General features: G+C 36.1%; 1 protein-coding gene across 2 annotated transcripts in view; it reads left to right on the top strand.

Moving 5' to 3' along the window:
- LOC5579102 (SH3 domain-binding protein 5 homolog) overlaps window positions 1–16,662 on the top strand; it is a 78,403-nt gene that overhangs the window by 42,649 nt on the left and 19,092 nt on the right. For both annotated transcript variants that reach the window (XM_001657247.2, XM_021854548.1), the window contains exon 4: window positions 13,901–13,984. In XM_001657247.2, coding sequence (XP_001657297.2) covers window positions 13,901–13,984 — 84 coding nt within the window. The remainder of the gene's footprint in view (window positions 1–13,900; window positions 13,985–16,662) is intronic.

Genomic DNA, 16,662 nt, shown 5'->3' with positions numbered 1-16,662 from the left:
TTTTACCCTTGTTTCCAGCTCTAACACTGCTATTTTTTTGCAGTAATATATGACGCATTGTTGGCTTTTGCCAAATCATGCAATACAGATGCATTGAGTTGAAAATCTCTTGATTTTGCGTACTGAACCGTAATATGTCATACTTTGATCCATAATATGAAAATTGATCCATAATATGGTGTTAAGAAACCTATAGAGTAAGGTGGGGCAAAAGTTCGACCTTAGTGGTATAATCAAAGTTTCCAGGAAAATAAAAGCAGATGAAACAAAACAAATACCATACAGCGAACCTTCAACATATTGGCTATAACTTTGCTGAACAAACTTGTGTCAAAATATTTACCCATTTTTAGTTTGTTGCGAGTTCTCCGGTAGCAGGTAGAGCGAAAACCACCGAAATGCGAATCACACAAAGACTGGAGGGCCACAGCACCAACAAATCCAAAAAACAGTGCCAAAACTCATCAGTGCGCATCGTACCTTCGTGCTGTGCGTACACGAATTCTCTCTGCTCTTGGAAGTTTTCTTAAAAACTACCTAAAGCAATAAAACAGTACTTTTCAGTGCTACACAAACAGTACTTTTCAGTGCTAAAATTAAAAAACGGTACTTTTCAGTGCTACTAAAACAGTACTTTTCAGTGCTATTTTGTCTACTATTGATCCCTTTACGATCCTTGTTTGGACCCGTGCCTTTGATTTTTCGTTGGACCCGTTGGCGAAAGCTAGCGGTGGTAATCCTTCTTGGACACCGTCTTGGGAAAAAACCTCTCGAAGGTCACGTCTTTCTCGTTTATTAACTAAACATGGTATCAACAACAAACAAAAGGAAGGGTGAATCTCTGAATTCACTACTCCCTTCCAAAAAAGTGGGTTTTAAAACTGTCACTACACGTGGCAAGAATGGAAGAAAGGACGCTTCCCCGGAATGCGAAGTTTCTTCCAAGGGTGACATAAATAATTGTATCGAAATGAGCAATCAGTTCGATGCTCTAGACAAATTTTCCGAACACCAAATCGAAGCAGCCTCTAGCCCAGGCTCTTTGATTCAAGCGAGGAAGCAAAGAGTACCGCCTATCGTGGTCAGTTGTTCCGAATTTGGAGGACTTAGGCAGGAGATCTTGAACTCCATTAGGGGAATCAAGGTTTTCTTCCAAATCGCAAAGAAAGGAGACTGTCGCGTTTTGCCGGAAACTCTTGAAGATCGTGAACTTCTTCTCAGACATCTTGAAGAGAAGAAGCACAATTTTTTTACTTATGACGACAAAACTGAACGTTTGTTCAAAGTTGTCTTGAAAGGTCTCTCTAGTGACTATAAGTCACCTGAAGAGATCAAAAATGGAATAAATGATTTACTTGGATTTTCCCCAGTTCAAGTAATCATTATGAAAAAGAGAACCCAATCTGGAATTGTTCGGAAAGGGCTTTCTCAAGAATTTTATTTAGTTCACTTTAACAAAAAAAGAACTAAATAATATTAAAGCTTTAGAAAAAGCAAAACTTATGTTTGATGTCCGTGTGACATGGGAACATTTCCAGAAACCTGGAGGAAATTACCAGAACCCCACTCAGTGCCGTCGGTGCCAAAAGTGGGGTCATGGTACAAAAAATTGTCGCATGGATGCTAAATGCATGATTTGCGGAGGTTCTTCTCACGCCAAAGACGTCTGTCCAGTGAAGGAAGATACCACCAAATTCATATGTTGTAATTGCGGGGCTAACCATAAGTCCAATTTTTGGAATTGTCCTTCACGCAAAAGGGTCATTGAGGCTCGTGCCAGGCAGATGAAAGATAATATCCGTTACGATAACGGTCGTTTCCGGAATTTGCCTGGTAGAGTATCGAACAATGCTCATTTTTCAGTTAACGATCGCTTGATCATGAATCATACCCATCAGGAAGATCATAATCATGCTCATTCACAAACTAATTTCAATCCGTCGGGTAGCCGTTCGAATCTTTCAATTTTGAATGTATCTACCCACGGTAAATCCTTTGCCGATATCGTAGCAGGAAATTCTAACTCCTCCCCTGTTTGATCCATGGGTACCCATTCTACTTGTTTCAAATCAAATGGAAAAAAACCCTACCGCCACAGGTAATTCCTACTCCGCTTCTTCGTCTACCGAAAATTCCAATGGGAAATCACATGACATGTCTGCCTCTGATTTTAATTTTCTAACTGAACAATTGAATCTAATGATTGATGCAATGTTCAAAGCCACCACTATGACTGAAGCAGTCCAAGTAGGTGTAAAATTTATAAATCAAATTGTTATTGGATTACGTTTTTCTAATGGATCCAAATAATAATTTAAATATTTTAAATTGGAATGCTCGTTCTCTGAATGGTAAAGAGGACGAGCTGTTTAATTTTCTTACGGTTAATAACGTGCATATAGCAGTTATTACCGAAACGTATTTAAAACCTGGATCTAAACTCAAAAGAGATCCTAACTTTTTTGTTTATCGTAATGATCGACTTGATGGGGCATGCGGGGGAGTTGCAATCATCATTCATAGGCGTATAAAACATCAACTGTTTTCATCATTTGAAACTAAAGTTTTTGAAACTTTAGGTGTTTCTGTTGAAACACAGTTTGGTAAATACACTTTCATAGCTGCCTATTTGCCTTTTCAATGCTCTGGACAGCAAGTTAATTTGCTCCAAACTGACTTGCGTAAATTGACTCGCAATAAGTCAAAATTTGTTGTCATTGGTGACTTCAATGCCAAACATAGGTCATGGAATAATTCTCAAAGTAATTCCAACGGCAGAATTTTATTTGATGAGTGCTCTTCAGGATATTTCTCAATTAAATACCCTGATAGCCCTACATGTTTTTCCTCTTCTAGAAATCCATCTACGATTGATTTGGTCTTAACCGATTCTAGTCATCTTTGTAGCCAACTGATTACTCATGCTGATTTTGATTCTGATCATGTCCCTGTTACATTTCAAATATCCCAAGAAGCGATTCTCAATCCTATCAGCTCCACTTTCAATTATTTACGAGCCGACTGGAATATATATAAAACGTATGTTGACTCTAATCTTGATGTTAACATTTCTTTAGAAACTAAACTTGATATTGACAATGCTCTTGAAACTTTAACAAATTCCATTGTTGAAGCCCGGAGCATTGCAATTCCAAAATGTGAAGTAAAATTTGAATCCGTGATTATAGACGATGATCTTAAACTCTTGATCCGTCTTAAAAACGTGAGGAGAAGGCAATTTCAACGCACTCGCGATCCTGCTATGAAAATTATATGGCAGGATTTGCAGAAAGAAATCAAGAAACGTTTTGCTCAATTAAGAAACAAAAATTTTGAAAATAAAATTTCTCAATTGGACCCTGGCTCTAAGCCCTTTTGGAAATTATCTAAAATCTTGAAAAAACCTCAGAAGCCAATACCGGCATTGAAAGAGGAAAACAAATTATTACTAACTAACTGCGAAAAAGCTCAAAAACTTGCTATGCAGTTTGAAAGTGCGCACAATTTCAATTTAGGACTTACTAGTCCAATTGAAAATGAAGTTACTCAGGAGTTCGAAAATATTCTCAATCAAGAGAACGTTTTCGAAAATGCCTGGGAGACTGATTTGGAAGAAGTGAGAACTATTATTAAAAAATTCAAAAACATGAAAGCTCCTGGCGATGATGGAATTTTCTACATCCTCATCAAGAAACTTCCAGAAAGTAGCTTATCATTTCTAGTTGATATATTTAACAAATGTTTTCAATTAGCATATTTTCCTGACAAATGGAAAAATGCTAAGGTTGTTCCAATTTTAAAACCAGACAAAAATCCTGCAGAAGCTTCTAGCTATCGTCCAATCAGTTTGCTTTCCTCCATCAGTAAACTTTTTGAAAAGGTTATTTTGAACAGAATGATGGCCCACATCAACGAAAATTCAATTTTTGCCAATGAACAGTTCGGATTCCGCCATGGACATTCGACCACTCATCAACTTTTACGTGTAACAAATTTGATCCGTTCCAACAAATCTGAAGGCTATTCTACTGGTCTTGCTCTTCTAGACATAGAAAAAGCATTCGACAGTGTTTGGCATGAAGGTTTGATTGTAAAATTAAAAAAAACTTTAATTTTCCAACATACATTGTTAGAATAATTCAAAGTTATCTGTCAAATCGTACACTTCAGGTTAATTATCAGAACTCCAGATCTGAAAGACTTCCTGTAAGAGCTGGTGTTCCTCAAGGCAGCATTTTGGGACCAATATTATACAATATTTTCACATCTGACTTACCTGAGTTACCTCAGGGATGTCAAAAATCTTTGTTTGCGGATGACACAGGCCTCTCCGAAAAAGGACGAAGCCTGCGTGTCATCTGTAGTCGATTGCAAAAAAGTTTGGATATTTTTTCTTCATACTTGCAAAAATGGAAGATTTCTCCGAATGCTTCCAAAACTCAACTAATAATATTCCCACATAAACCAAAAGCTCTTTATTTGAAACCTTCAAGTAGACATGTTGTCACGATGAGAGGGGTTCCAATAAATTGGTCAGATGAAGTTAAGTATCTAGGGCTCATGCTAGATAAGAATTTAACTTTCAAAAATCACATTGAGGGCATTCAAGCCAAATGTAATAAATATGTAAAATGTCTCTATCCCCTTATTAATAGAAAATCAAAACTTTGTCTTAAGAACAAGCTTTTGATATTCAAACAAATTTTCAGGCCAGCCATGTTGTATGCTGTACCAATATGGACTAGCTGTTGTAATACCAGGAAGAAAGCTCTGCAGAGAATTCAAAATAAAATTTTGAAAATGATTCTGAGACTTCCTCCCTGGTATAGTACCAATGAGTTACATAGAATATCCAATGTTGAAACATTGGAACAAATGACAAATAAAATAATCAATAATTTCAGGCAAAAATCGTTACAATCTTCTATTGCCACGATTAATGCGTTATATGTTTAGGTTAAGTTAGGTTAAGTATATTCAAAGCTTTTTTTTTTCTCTTATAAGCAGGTGAAATCAACTCACCTGTAAAAAATCTGAACTGTTACGGCAAATGAAATGTAATATGTTGTTAACAAAATGTTAATTAAATCTTAAATTTGTTTTACCAAATTAGGATGATAGTGTTGTCTAATAACACAGAACACCTAGATATAAGAAATGAATGTAATGTTTGGAATAATACTAATAAAGAAATTAAAAAAAAAAAGTGCCAAAACTCAATTTAATACATATATTTTGGGTTCACTCACCCATTTCCTCTCTTCTACTGCCTACATTCCTTCTCCTACTACCTTTTCTCTTAAACTTCTACTTGCATTCTTGTTTTCTTACTTACTACTTCATGGGGCGCCCCTTCCTACCAGCCGCCACGCCTCTGTACCTCATTCCTCGGTGCCTTCATTCGATCGCACCCGCACCCGCGTTCAATTCACGCTCCTGGATTCGCTCCGACCGGGGCGGTCCGACTGGTCCTCGACTCTTCACCGATTCTCGCTGCCGTCATTCGCCGATGGGCAATTCTCGGCGATGCTTCCTCAATCGACTACCGGCCGTCCGAGAGGCCTTGGCGCGTCGTGTCGTTAGTGAATTCCCGGTCGACTGGCTGCAGCGAGCGGAATGATGAAACTGGAAATCAAAAACAAAAACCCTGTCCACGACCGGTTAGGTTGTGCTGGCGTTACGGATTGCGTTGTGACCTACCCTTTCAGGGGTTTTTGCTTCGTGCCGTTCCCGGCAGTGATTGCCGACTCTCGCTAAGGGGTCACTTCTCTTTGTGTTTAACTCGTACTCACCGACTAGATCCTTCTGGACCAGCTGCCACTCCCAGTGCTCTCCAAATGATACCCCGTTGCGCCTGATGGTGGCCGTAAGCCTTAACTCCGCGCCGAACCGATTTTTGGTCGTCGAACTCCGGGTCTCCGCTCCTCCCATCCAGGACACTATCTGGTGCACTGGCGAGTTCCCTGCTCCCGTTTCCAGGATTACAGGGTACGATTTCTCCCGTATCGTGAACGGCGCACGGTCTACTTCCTGGCGCGATGGAAGCGTTTGGTGACCGTAGTGATAGCCTACTCTCGTCCTCCAATTGGCCGCACGGTCAACTTAGTGCTAGACCCGGTGAAATCGCAGTCCGGCAAAATGGCGGCTCTGGCGTCTACTGCCGGCCTCGTGGTGTGACAATCCCGAGTCTCACGTCTGCAGAACGGGAATCTGATTATTGCACATTCTTGAGCAGGTTCTGATTGGCTTACCGACTGGATCGTAGGCCCGTGTCCTCGGTTGGTTTCCGGTTGTGGCCAGAGGATGATTCCTATTTCACACGCGATGTCGCGACCAACGCGATCGAGCGAACTGGACGAATGGCGATGACGTGGCAGAGCCTTCGATAGAGTCCTGCAGCTGTCACTTGCCGTGGATAGTGACGTTTTCGAGGTTCTCGCTTTCTCCGCTTGGCAGGGCTGGTTCGTACCGCTGATTTGAAAAGGCTTTTAGCGGCCGGTATTTTGAATAGGCGGTTGTTGTTCGAAAGCGATATACACGGAACGAATGATATCCTCCGTTTTCCGTTGTTATTATGGTGCAGCATAGCAATAAATGTTTTTTCATGTAGGCGTGCGTGGCGACTAATTCTAATTTCGTAGGTTTTACAAGGAATTGAGTTTTGTCTTTACAATCTTAATTTTGTTACGATAAACAAACTAACCTAAACGTAACAAGTTATAACAGTTTCAAAATTGATTGTATTAAACGAACTTTTGCCCCACCGGTGGGGCAAAAGTTCGAATCTAGAGTGGGGCAAAAGTTCGTTGGCTAAAACACAAAATATCAATACTTTTATGCCAGGCATACTTTACACCAGCCGTAAACTTATGTTTGCCGAAAAATACACACTAAATTTTCATCAAAAAATGCCCAAAACAGGGTTATTTATAATACACCCAAAAAATAGCAGTTTTTCGCAAAACTAAGTGAAAATGTAAAATTTTTGTGACATTTTTCGCACGATCAGGCAAATTTCACTAAATTTGAAGATAATGTGTAGATTTCAGGAAACTTGAAAAATTTTCCGTGGGTTTATACATGGATCGAACTTTTGCCCCGCAGATTCGAACTTTTTCCCCGCTATGGGCCAAAAATTGATTCCAACTATTTATGGAAAAACTAATACACGTCAAAGCATCCTTATGATGCCTAAAAAAGCCCTTACATAAAATATTGAAAAATATTTTATCTTCATTTGGTTCCATGCATCGAAAGTTTGACCAAATATTACAATATTTACGTCGAAAAACAACAAATAGCCAGAACTTTTCCAAATCTCAATCGATTTTTATGATATTTGGAGTGAAAGTCTCTTACTTAAATAGCATTCGAACCACTATGACATTTCTAAGTTTTGATTTTATTTGAGCTAGAAATCTTAAAAAGAAACTTCTGCCCCACTTTACTCTACAATTTTTTATTTTTATGCAATTTAATGTAAATATCACACTCAAAATAGTTTACTAACCGAAGTTCTAATTTGAAACGATTCAGTTCGTGCTTTTAAATTACAATTTTAAGTTTTTTCATGTTATTTTATTGAATTTTATAGGTTGGACTCCACTCTATTTGATCCATAACTGTGGGGTCATGGTATTTTTTTTTTTTTTTTTTTTTTTTTTTTTTTTTTTTTTTTTTTTTTGCTTTATTTAACAACGCAGCTGTAGAAGTTACATAATTAACTGTGTCCACCCACTCGAAAAGTAAAATATTTCGAGGGAGCAAGCTTATAATCTAACAATGTTTCTTATTTTCTACTTAATACTAACATTAATTCATTACATTTCAATAATTCAATATGGATATCTCAATTATTCTCAAATAGATACTTTTTCAATTTCTTTTTATAAGATGATAAATTTAATTCTAATTTTAAATGATTAGGAAGCGCATTAAACTGAGTTATTCCGGAGTAGAAAAAATGTTTAAGAGCTAATTCTGTACGTGGCCTTGAAACATAAAAGTTTTGTCTTGCTCTTGTGCTATGAGAATGCAAATCATGAAATTCAATAAGACGAATATTCGATTCTACCAATTTATATTTGATTTTAAACACCAGAATTAAACAATTGTATTTGTGCAGCAAATTTAAAGGCAAAACTTCTGGTGAGTATAAACTTGCACTTGGAAAGAGAAGTGGAAGCTTTCGAATTGTTTTAATAACCCTGTTTTGTAGAACTTTCAAAACGTTTAAGTGACTTGCTGCAGCTGATCCCCAAACTGTATTCATATAAGACAAGTGAGGTAATATGAATGCATTATACAATTGCCAGCAACTCTTTGTGCTTAGACAACCTCTAACCCTTCTTAGAGCAAATATAAAAGGAGTTATTTTATTCTTTACTAATGTTATGTGACTTTTCCAGTTCAAATTCTTGTCAATTGCCAAACCTAAATAGTCTACCTCAGTGACCTGAGAAAGACGCTCATTATTAATGTACAAGTCCAAATATACATTTGAAGTTTTTAGAGAAAATATTATGAAATTCGTTTTTTTATTGTTAATTTGCATTTTATTTGCCGAGAACCAGCTGGGAAGTAACTGAAGATCGTGTTGCATCATACTTTGTAACGTTTCTAAATCTTTTGCTCTATACTTAAGAACAGCGTCGTCCGCATAACACTGTAATTTTCCTTTTAATGGTATATTGAATAAATCGTTAATGAAAATGTTAAATAGTATGGGCCCTATGATTGACCCTTGAGGTACACCAGACTTTATTAACAAGGGTTCACTAAGTACTCCATTGACTTGACATTGCTGCTTTCTATTCGCTAGGTATGATTTTAGTAAACTCACTGCTGAAGGCGTAAAACCATAGAGACTTAATTTAGCTATTAGAAGTTCATGGGAAATACAGTCGAAAGCTTTACGTAAATCTATAAAAATACATCCACCATATTCTCCGTCATCTAACCCTTTCACTATAAAGTTCAAAAGTTCTAACGAAGCAGTTTCAGTACTCTTCTTTGGCAGGAAACCAAACTGGTTTTTGTTCAGAAGTTCATTTTGCAGCAAATTTTGGACCCTCTGGGCCATTTTGTATCGAATCTCCCAGTTTAAATCTAAAGGCCCACTCAGTTCGCATGTTATTTGAATAGATAGGACACTTACATCAATCTTTGTGCATAGAAAATGTCTATATTTTAACTGCAATTGATTTAACCGTTTGTCTATATTTTAACTGAATTTAATGAAACCGTTAGAGTAAAGTGGGGCAAAAGTTCGAGTGGTGCAAGAGTTTTTTTTTCAAGATTTCTAGCTCAGATCAAAACAGAACTTATAGATACTATGGTGGTTCAAATGCTATTCAAGTAAAAGACTTTCACTCCAAATATCATAAAAATCGATTGAGATTTGGAAAAGTTATGGCTATTTGTTGTTTTTCGACGTGAATATTGTTATTTTTGTTCAAACTTTCATTGTATGGAACCAAATAAAGATAAAATGTTTTTCAATATTTTATGTGAGGGCGTTTCTAGGCTTATCATAAAGATGCTTTGAGATGTATTAGTTTTTGTCTAAATGTTTGGAAACAATTTTTGGCTCATAGTGGGGCAAAAGTTCGAATCAGCGGCACAAAAGTTCGACCCATGTATAAACTCACGGACAAATTTTCAAATTGCCTGAAACCCCTATATTATCTTCAATTTTTGCGAAATTTGCCTCATCGTGTCACCAAAATTTTACATAACACTTAGTTTTTCGAAAACTGCTATTTTTAGGTATATTACAATTAAACATGTTTTTGGGCAATTTTTTGATGAAAATTTAGTGTGTATGGCTGGTATAAAGTATGCCTGTCATAAAAATATCAATATTTTGGGATTTAGCCAGCAAACTTTTGCCCCACACTGGATTCGAACTCTTGCCCCACCGGTGGGGCAAAAGTTCGTTTTCGACAATCCATTTTTAAACTGTTACAACTAAAATTGGGTAAATATTTTGACACAAGTTTGTTCAGCAAAATTATAGCCAACATGTTGAAGGTTCACTGTATGGTATTTGTTTTGTTTCTACTGCTATTGTTTTTCTGGAAATTTTGATTATACCACGAAGATCGAACTTTTGCCCCACCTTACTCTACAACATGTTACACACCGTAATCGAAGCTGTTAAAAATTTGAAATTTTTTAACTAGAAGCGTAAAATTCTTACGGTTTTCTATTGTAAATCGGTTGACTGAACTATGCGCAAGCATATTATACAACCAGTTTCTCAGAATTTGTCTCTAATCGAATGTAAATGCTGGAGGTCCAAAATATATACTTTGAAGATCCAAAATATTTTGAATGTTCCAAAATGATGGGAAACAGTGCTTCATAATTGAATTATTTTTGACGTGTTTTTTGCTTTGTATGATCATGTGATTATTCCTTTCTCATAGAGGAAGTTTGTCTGCGCATTTTGGCATGTTCATTGATAAATTTATGGGCTTCGTAGCCGTGCGGTTAGTGTCACCAAGGCACTTAGCCGCATTGTGCTAGGGAGTGTGGGTTCGATTCCCGCCTCAGACCGAAAAACTTTTCGAGAGGAATGTTTTCCGACTGTGCCACTGGGCGTTGCATGCTAGTCCATTGTCTAGTGTGGTGCTTCCTTCAAAGGGCAAATTGCCCACTGGAAGCATTAACGTGTAGTGTCTAACTAAAAAAAAAAATTGGGCAAAAAACCAAAAACACTTCCTTAATGGGCCAAAATTCGACCGGTACCCTTTGATGAAGGTGTACTGACAAAATGTGTTCTTCAATATAATATTCTACTACTATTTTATTGAACATTTCAATTATTATTTATTAACATTTAATACATAATTGAACATTAACTTTACCATCTTTACCCTAGTCATAGGTGTAAATAGCCATCAGACTTGAAGGGGCCACGGCCTCTTCTTTTTTCTTTTATTTATTTTTTATTAGAGACGCTTTAACCACTATCGGTCATTCGCGTCTGGCTATAATTACATATTTTTACAACAATTTGATTATACATAATGCCTTAACAAATTTTACTAGTTTCTCCTTTGCATTAACATCGTTTTTTTTTTTTTTAATATTTCTTAAACTTCCTGAGGTTTACATTTTAACCTTCCAGTCGTCGCGCGGTTTGCCACCGTCAGAACCACCACGCTGCTGTTGTGAACCAGAAGTGAAGTTGTTTCAGCGGTGTTGTACAAAATACAACAGTGCGACGACTGAAGTGTTAACAATATTTGTTCTATAGTTAACAAATTGTTACATTTTGCACATCGAGGTGCATCTTGATATGGTGTTAATAGGTGTGTTAGTTTACTGTGACCTATTCTCATTCTTGTTATAATTTTTTGTTCGTATTGAGATTTCTTACGCGGCATACAATTTATTTTTAATTTTCATACAAAAAATCTTATCATGGGGGGAGAGGGGGTCGAAAAATCCCGAAAATTGCCTTACGTAATAAATGGACCGCCCCTAAGAGGTAGAAGTCGTATAGGATTTACATAACTTTACAATGCTTGTTTCGATAATATTTGTGAACAGATATAGAGGTAGATCAAAATCTAAAAATTGTCCTAAATCGACTGAACTTTATTTGATACTAAATGTCTCTTTTATGGAAAAAGAGTAAACGTATTAATAATATATTTTTCCGTTATATATTTCCAAGATGATATTTTGAACAAAATCACATAGATCTCGAATGAAAAACAAAGATTTAAAAAGAGACTAAAATCAGGAAATAAAATTACCTTTCTAATTAGGTTTTAATTAGAATTTTTTCAGAGTTATAAAACAAGATGAAGTTTTAAACGTTGGATCAGTTGAACGAAAGGGCAAGATCAATGTGAAATTCTAGCCTCTTAAAGCTGATAAGCAAAAAAATCCGATTTCTTAAAGCCAAAAACGATTGCAAGTTTGAAGATATGGATTATTGTTGCTCATCATTTCAGTAGCTAGTGATTTATTTCTCTCAAACTCTCAAAAACAACTGTTCCCAAAATTTGAATATAATATTGAATAATGCATTTTTTGTTAGAGAAAAAGACTTTACATGCTAAGGCTGTATGGGCATCATCGAAATGAAAGATTGAAACCTTATTCAAATAAAGCTGTTGATTATGAATTTGAACGGTAACATCTGTTTGAAGTAAAGATTCTATCTATATCGGTATTTTGTTCATGGATTTTATAATATCCAATTTTGATGGCATGTTCAATTTTAGGCTACTAAAAATTTAAAAAGAAATCCAGCCGGCCTTAAATTATAAATGTACGACTGAGTAAGTATGTACTAAAAAATACATGAGCTCATTCTTGAAAAACCATCTGATCAGAAGATTGACATAGATGTGAATGGAGGACGACATTTCTAATGTTAGGCAGTTAGTCTTTCAAGATTTTTTAAAACTTGCAATAAAAACATAGAAAAAAACGAAGCAGTACATCATCGATATCTCGTCATCAATCTATAAGCAAGATTTATCTATTCTTCTCAAAAGTAACACAACGTCTTCTAATTACAGACATTTAACATAAATGCAGATATATTCAAAACGAAAGCAACACCTCTGAACAGAATTGATGTAAAGTGCATATAACCCAAGCCAAATAAACATTAATTAGAAGGTCATGTTGAAGAATTATAAGCATGTCTAAAAAAATCTTCAGTATTAACAAGATTTTAAATTTGTTCTACAGAAATAAATAGGAACATGGTCTTATTATCTTATCAATCTAAAAACTTCGTCTGTATTTTTTTCCAACACTAAAAACACAATTGCAATATTTGAGACATATAATACATGTTACATTGATATTAAATAGTGCTCTATTTCTAAGAAATGAAGCAGCAAATTATCCATACACTCTGAGGTGCAACAGTTTTTCTTGTGTTTCTTTGAAAATTCCATTTTCATTTTTCATTATAATTTATCTATTTCATCATCCAAATCAGTATAATGTGCCATAACCCGATTAAAACTGAATTAATTACTGAATTTACTAATAGGAACTTAAATATGCAACTCTAGTTCAGGTTTATGCACAAATTTCTGCACAACCACTAATTTTTTAACAGGGCATAGACCTCTAGTATTCGGCTTGTATCGTTTTCCGTGTGTAATTCTATGGCGAGCCAGTCATGTCATTTGCATTGTTACAGATTTTGACAAAAGTGCTTTTATTTGTTAACGCGACTACAGGAAATACGTTTCAGCTACTGTACTAGTTGACAAGTAATTGATAGACGAGGCAAATACAAGATAAAACATTTATGACAAGCAGAGCTATCGCAAACCATTAGTTTTAAAGCCCTACTCTATACTGCACTCGATACCGTCACTAAATTGCTAGTAAGCTGCTAGCCTCCCATCAATACCTACTGCAATGTTGGATTGCTGCATATTCGTGACTTGAATTCCAGCCAACACTAATGTGAATTCAAAATTCGAAATCTCAATATAAAATGTTCAACGTGTTTGCCACTTTAACCATCCCTGATTTTATTTTTTTTGTTTGTTTTCATTTTGTGAACGGCTGCGACGTGTTCTGCATAGTAATTGGTTGATTAAAATCTCATAGCAATTTTATACCTCTTCTGCTTCTATCTACTATGCAAGTGGTGCGAGTAGATAAGGAAGCTGGTTGAGCAAATAAAATTACATTAAATTATGAATTCTGATTTTCCTTCGACACTGCGAAAGCTCGGCTGATCAGTTCGTGTCATACAAAAACGGAAGCAAGCTAAAAGCGGGAAAACCACCGCCCGCATTTTTTTTAGGAATCTTTGACGGGTGGCGCAAACAAAACTCACAAGAGCACTATCGACATGTTGGTTTTTGTAAATTTCGTTTTCATTATCCTATTTTTCATTTCTCCACAGGTGATGGACGCCGAAAAGCAAAAGGCAGAGAGCGGAGCCGAACATCAGAAGAAGGCAAAAGTATTCCAGGAAGCAGAACTGAAAGTGAGTATCACGAGAAACACGGATCCGGGGGAAATTATTTTGAAATTTGATAACACAGGCATTTGTGAGCTCTGGCTCTAACTAGTTGGGGCGGAAGACTGGCCGGAATTTCGTCAATCTGTCGAGGTTGTTACAAAATCTAATTTATTTGGTTGGCTTGATTGGGGGGTTTGGCTCCCGAGAATAATCCCGACTAGACGAAAAAGAAACAAGTTTTATCAAAATGTATTTCCCTGATATGATTTTTTAGTTGTTGTAAAACAGGTCCCGTTAGTAGTTGTTAAAATAACAAAAAAAAAAAATTAAAAAATGCATTATTGCAGAATGTGTTTCAAGGATGTTCCAAAAACAAAATATATTGCACATAATGTTACTATTCGGAAACGTACCAATTATTACGTCAAAAATATTATACATGCTGTTCTGAATCTCTCACAAAAAATAGCAAGTTAAAAACTAAGCTATTTTATAACAAAATTATATCAACTTCTGTTATTTTAACTACAATTAAAAGAAATGTGTTATAATTTTGTTGTGTGAATCTGGTCGGCATCATATTCATATCAAAACAACTTTCTTTCCTATCTATGTTTGGAGTTGGTGATGCTACAAATCTCTTTAGCGATGTGTGCTGAAGATGTTTTTTACGCGCCATCAATCAAAGGCAACTAGCGATGAAGTAATTATCTCTTTTAATTAATGGCGAGGCGCGTAGTTCACCATCGTGCCTTTGTAGTTTTTTAGATAATGCGAGCTCAAAATTTATTACATATTTCAAATACGCTCCGTGAAATTTTATTGTGTGCTGCTGGTGTGCGGTATATATTTGATGTAAGGGGCCCTTTGCTTTTTTTTAATATAGTGTTGTGTTGAGAAGGTATAAAGCAACATCCATTTATTACGGAACGCTGAAATTGATTATTTCGACCCCCGCATCCGTGAAAGTTTTTCGATGAAAAATCACTTTTATTTTCGTTTGTATGGGCCGTTGAACCCATCCCCTCCAATTTCTTAGAGGGCTACGTAGCTTGTGGATGGAGTCTATCACGACCGAAGCAAAAATAGGGGAGCTTACGCATTCTCGGCAGTCTAAGCCGATGCCGCGCTGCTTTTGTAATTTTCTCGGATATCAGCAGACAAATTCCGTGTTTGTCTGTTTACACTTATGCTTTGCTCAATCCTCTATCGATTCACACCGACAGACTTGTCAAAATGCTTTTGAAAACGTTTTTGCAACGCTGCGAACATCGCTTGTCAATGTGACTATTGTCGGCAGCCTCATTCTCTTCGGCAACTTTTCCATAAGAACTGCTGGGGAATCTCTTAGGCAGCTCCAAACCAGTCACATTTTGAGGCGTGTTCATTTGAATTGATAACATCTTTGGCGATATTGTTTGTTCAGTCTCGGAAATCTCGTCAGCAGAAAGCGGGCAGAACAAAGAATCATCTGAATGTTTTCATTAAAGTGTTTTGATAGAAAATTATTGTATATTTGGCGTTTGAAATTTGGTTGCCGATAATAGTCGAATGGTGCCGAAGCCGTAAGTCTCCCTATATAGAAAAATAATAAGAAACAATTTATATCATGAAAGTGAATTGAATACAGATTTATGAAAGCCGATCTTCTTTATGTATTGGTTTGTTATAAAATCATTAAATATTTGGGCACTCAGTGATTCAAATTGTCATTGAAGCAAAAGCATTGTCCGAACAGTGACAGATAGGGGCACAAATTCAGACCAGAGAGCAAACTTTTCAATTCGTGAATATTCAGTTATAAACACGAAATCAGAGTTATTTCATGGTTGTTATTCGATGATGTGGACATGTTTACAAACCCGAATAAAAAATCTAGATAAGATCATTAGCGGATATCTGATTGTGGGTATTTTTTTTATAATTCTAAAACCATTTTATGACGAGGTCTTCGACAAGTTCCTGGTGCAAATTTTAACTTATTCTTCTCAAAAGCCATAATGATCTCTCAAGGATTCCTCATGTAAAATCTTTTGATCATCCTTAATAAATTAATGACTACCGATATCTTTGAAAAACTCTTGATAAGATTTTGTAGATTTCTCAAATCAAGTAAAATTCTAGTTTGAGAATTTCCAAGAGAACCTTGTATAAATTCATGGGGAGGTCTGATGATCCTTTGATGGATGTGTGAACTTTGGCAAGATCCTGTTTGGAAGTTTCTCAATGGTTTCTTAGAAAGTTATTAGTTACTTTTTTGGGATTCCTTGTAGACTTCATTGTAATTTCTTACGTGATCTATGGTGGATTCCATAGACGCATTTGCATGATCTGTTCAACTTAATGTTCTTAGCCATCGAACGCGTGAGCATGAGTTCCTATCAGCTGTACTGCCCTTTACTGCATATTTGTAACATTTCGTTATGCCTACGAGTAAACTGAATACTCAGTATGTATTTTTTGCCAGTGTGGAAAGAAACTGAAATTTCTGAAAGCTACCGAGAGCTTAACAATACAGTCGAAGCTCATTATAACGACAACTTTTATAACGACAAAAGCTCTCTATAGCGACATTTTTCGGTCCCATGAAAAATATATCATTGTTATATCTATTCTCTATAACGACTTTTCTGTATTGCGACGGTCCCTTGAGATGTCGTTATAACGCGCTTCGACTGTACTTATTTCATGCTATAATTTTG

The sequence above is a fragment of the Aedes aegypti genome, chromosome 3 (genome assembly GCF_002204515.2).
Source record: "Aedes aegypti strain LVP_AGWG chromosome 3, AaegL5.0 Primary Assembly, whole genome shotgun sequence".
NCBI lineage: Eukaryota > Metazoa > Arthropoda > Insecta > Diptera > Culicidae > Aedes > Aedes aegypti.
The sequence above is the reverse complement of the archived record's forward strand: the minus strand, read 5'-3'. Positions and strand labels throughout refer to the sequence as shown.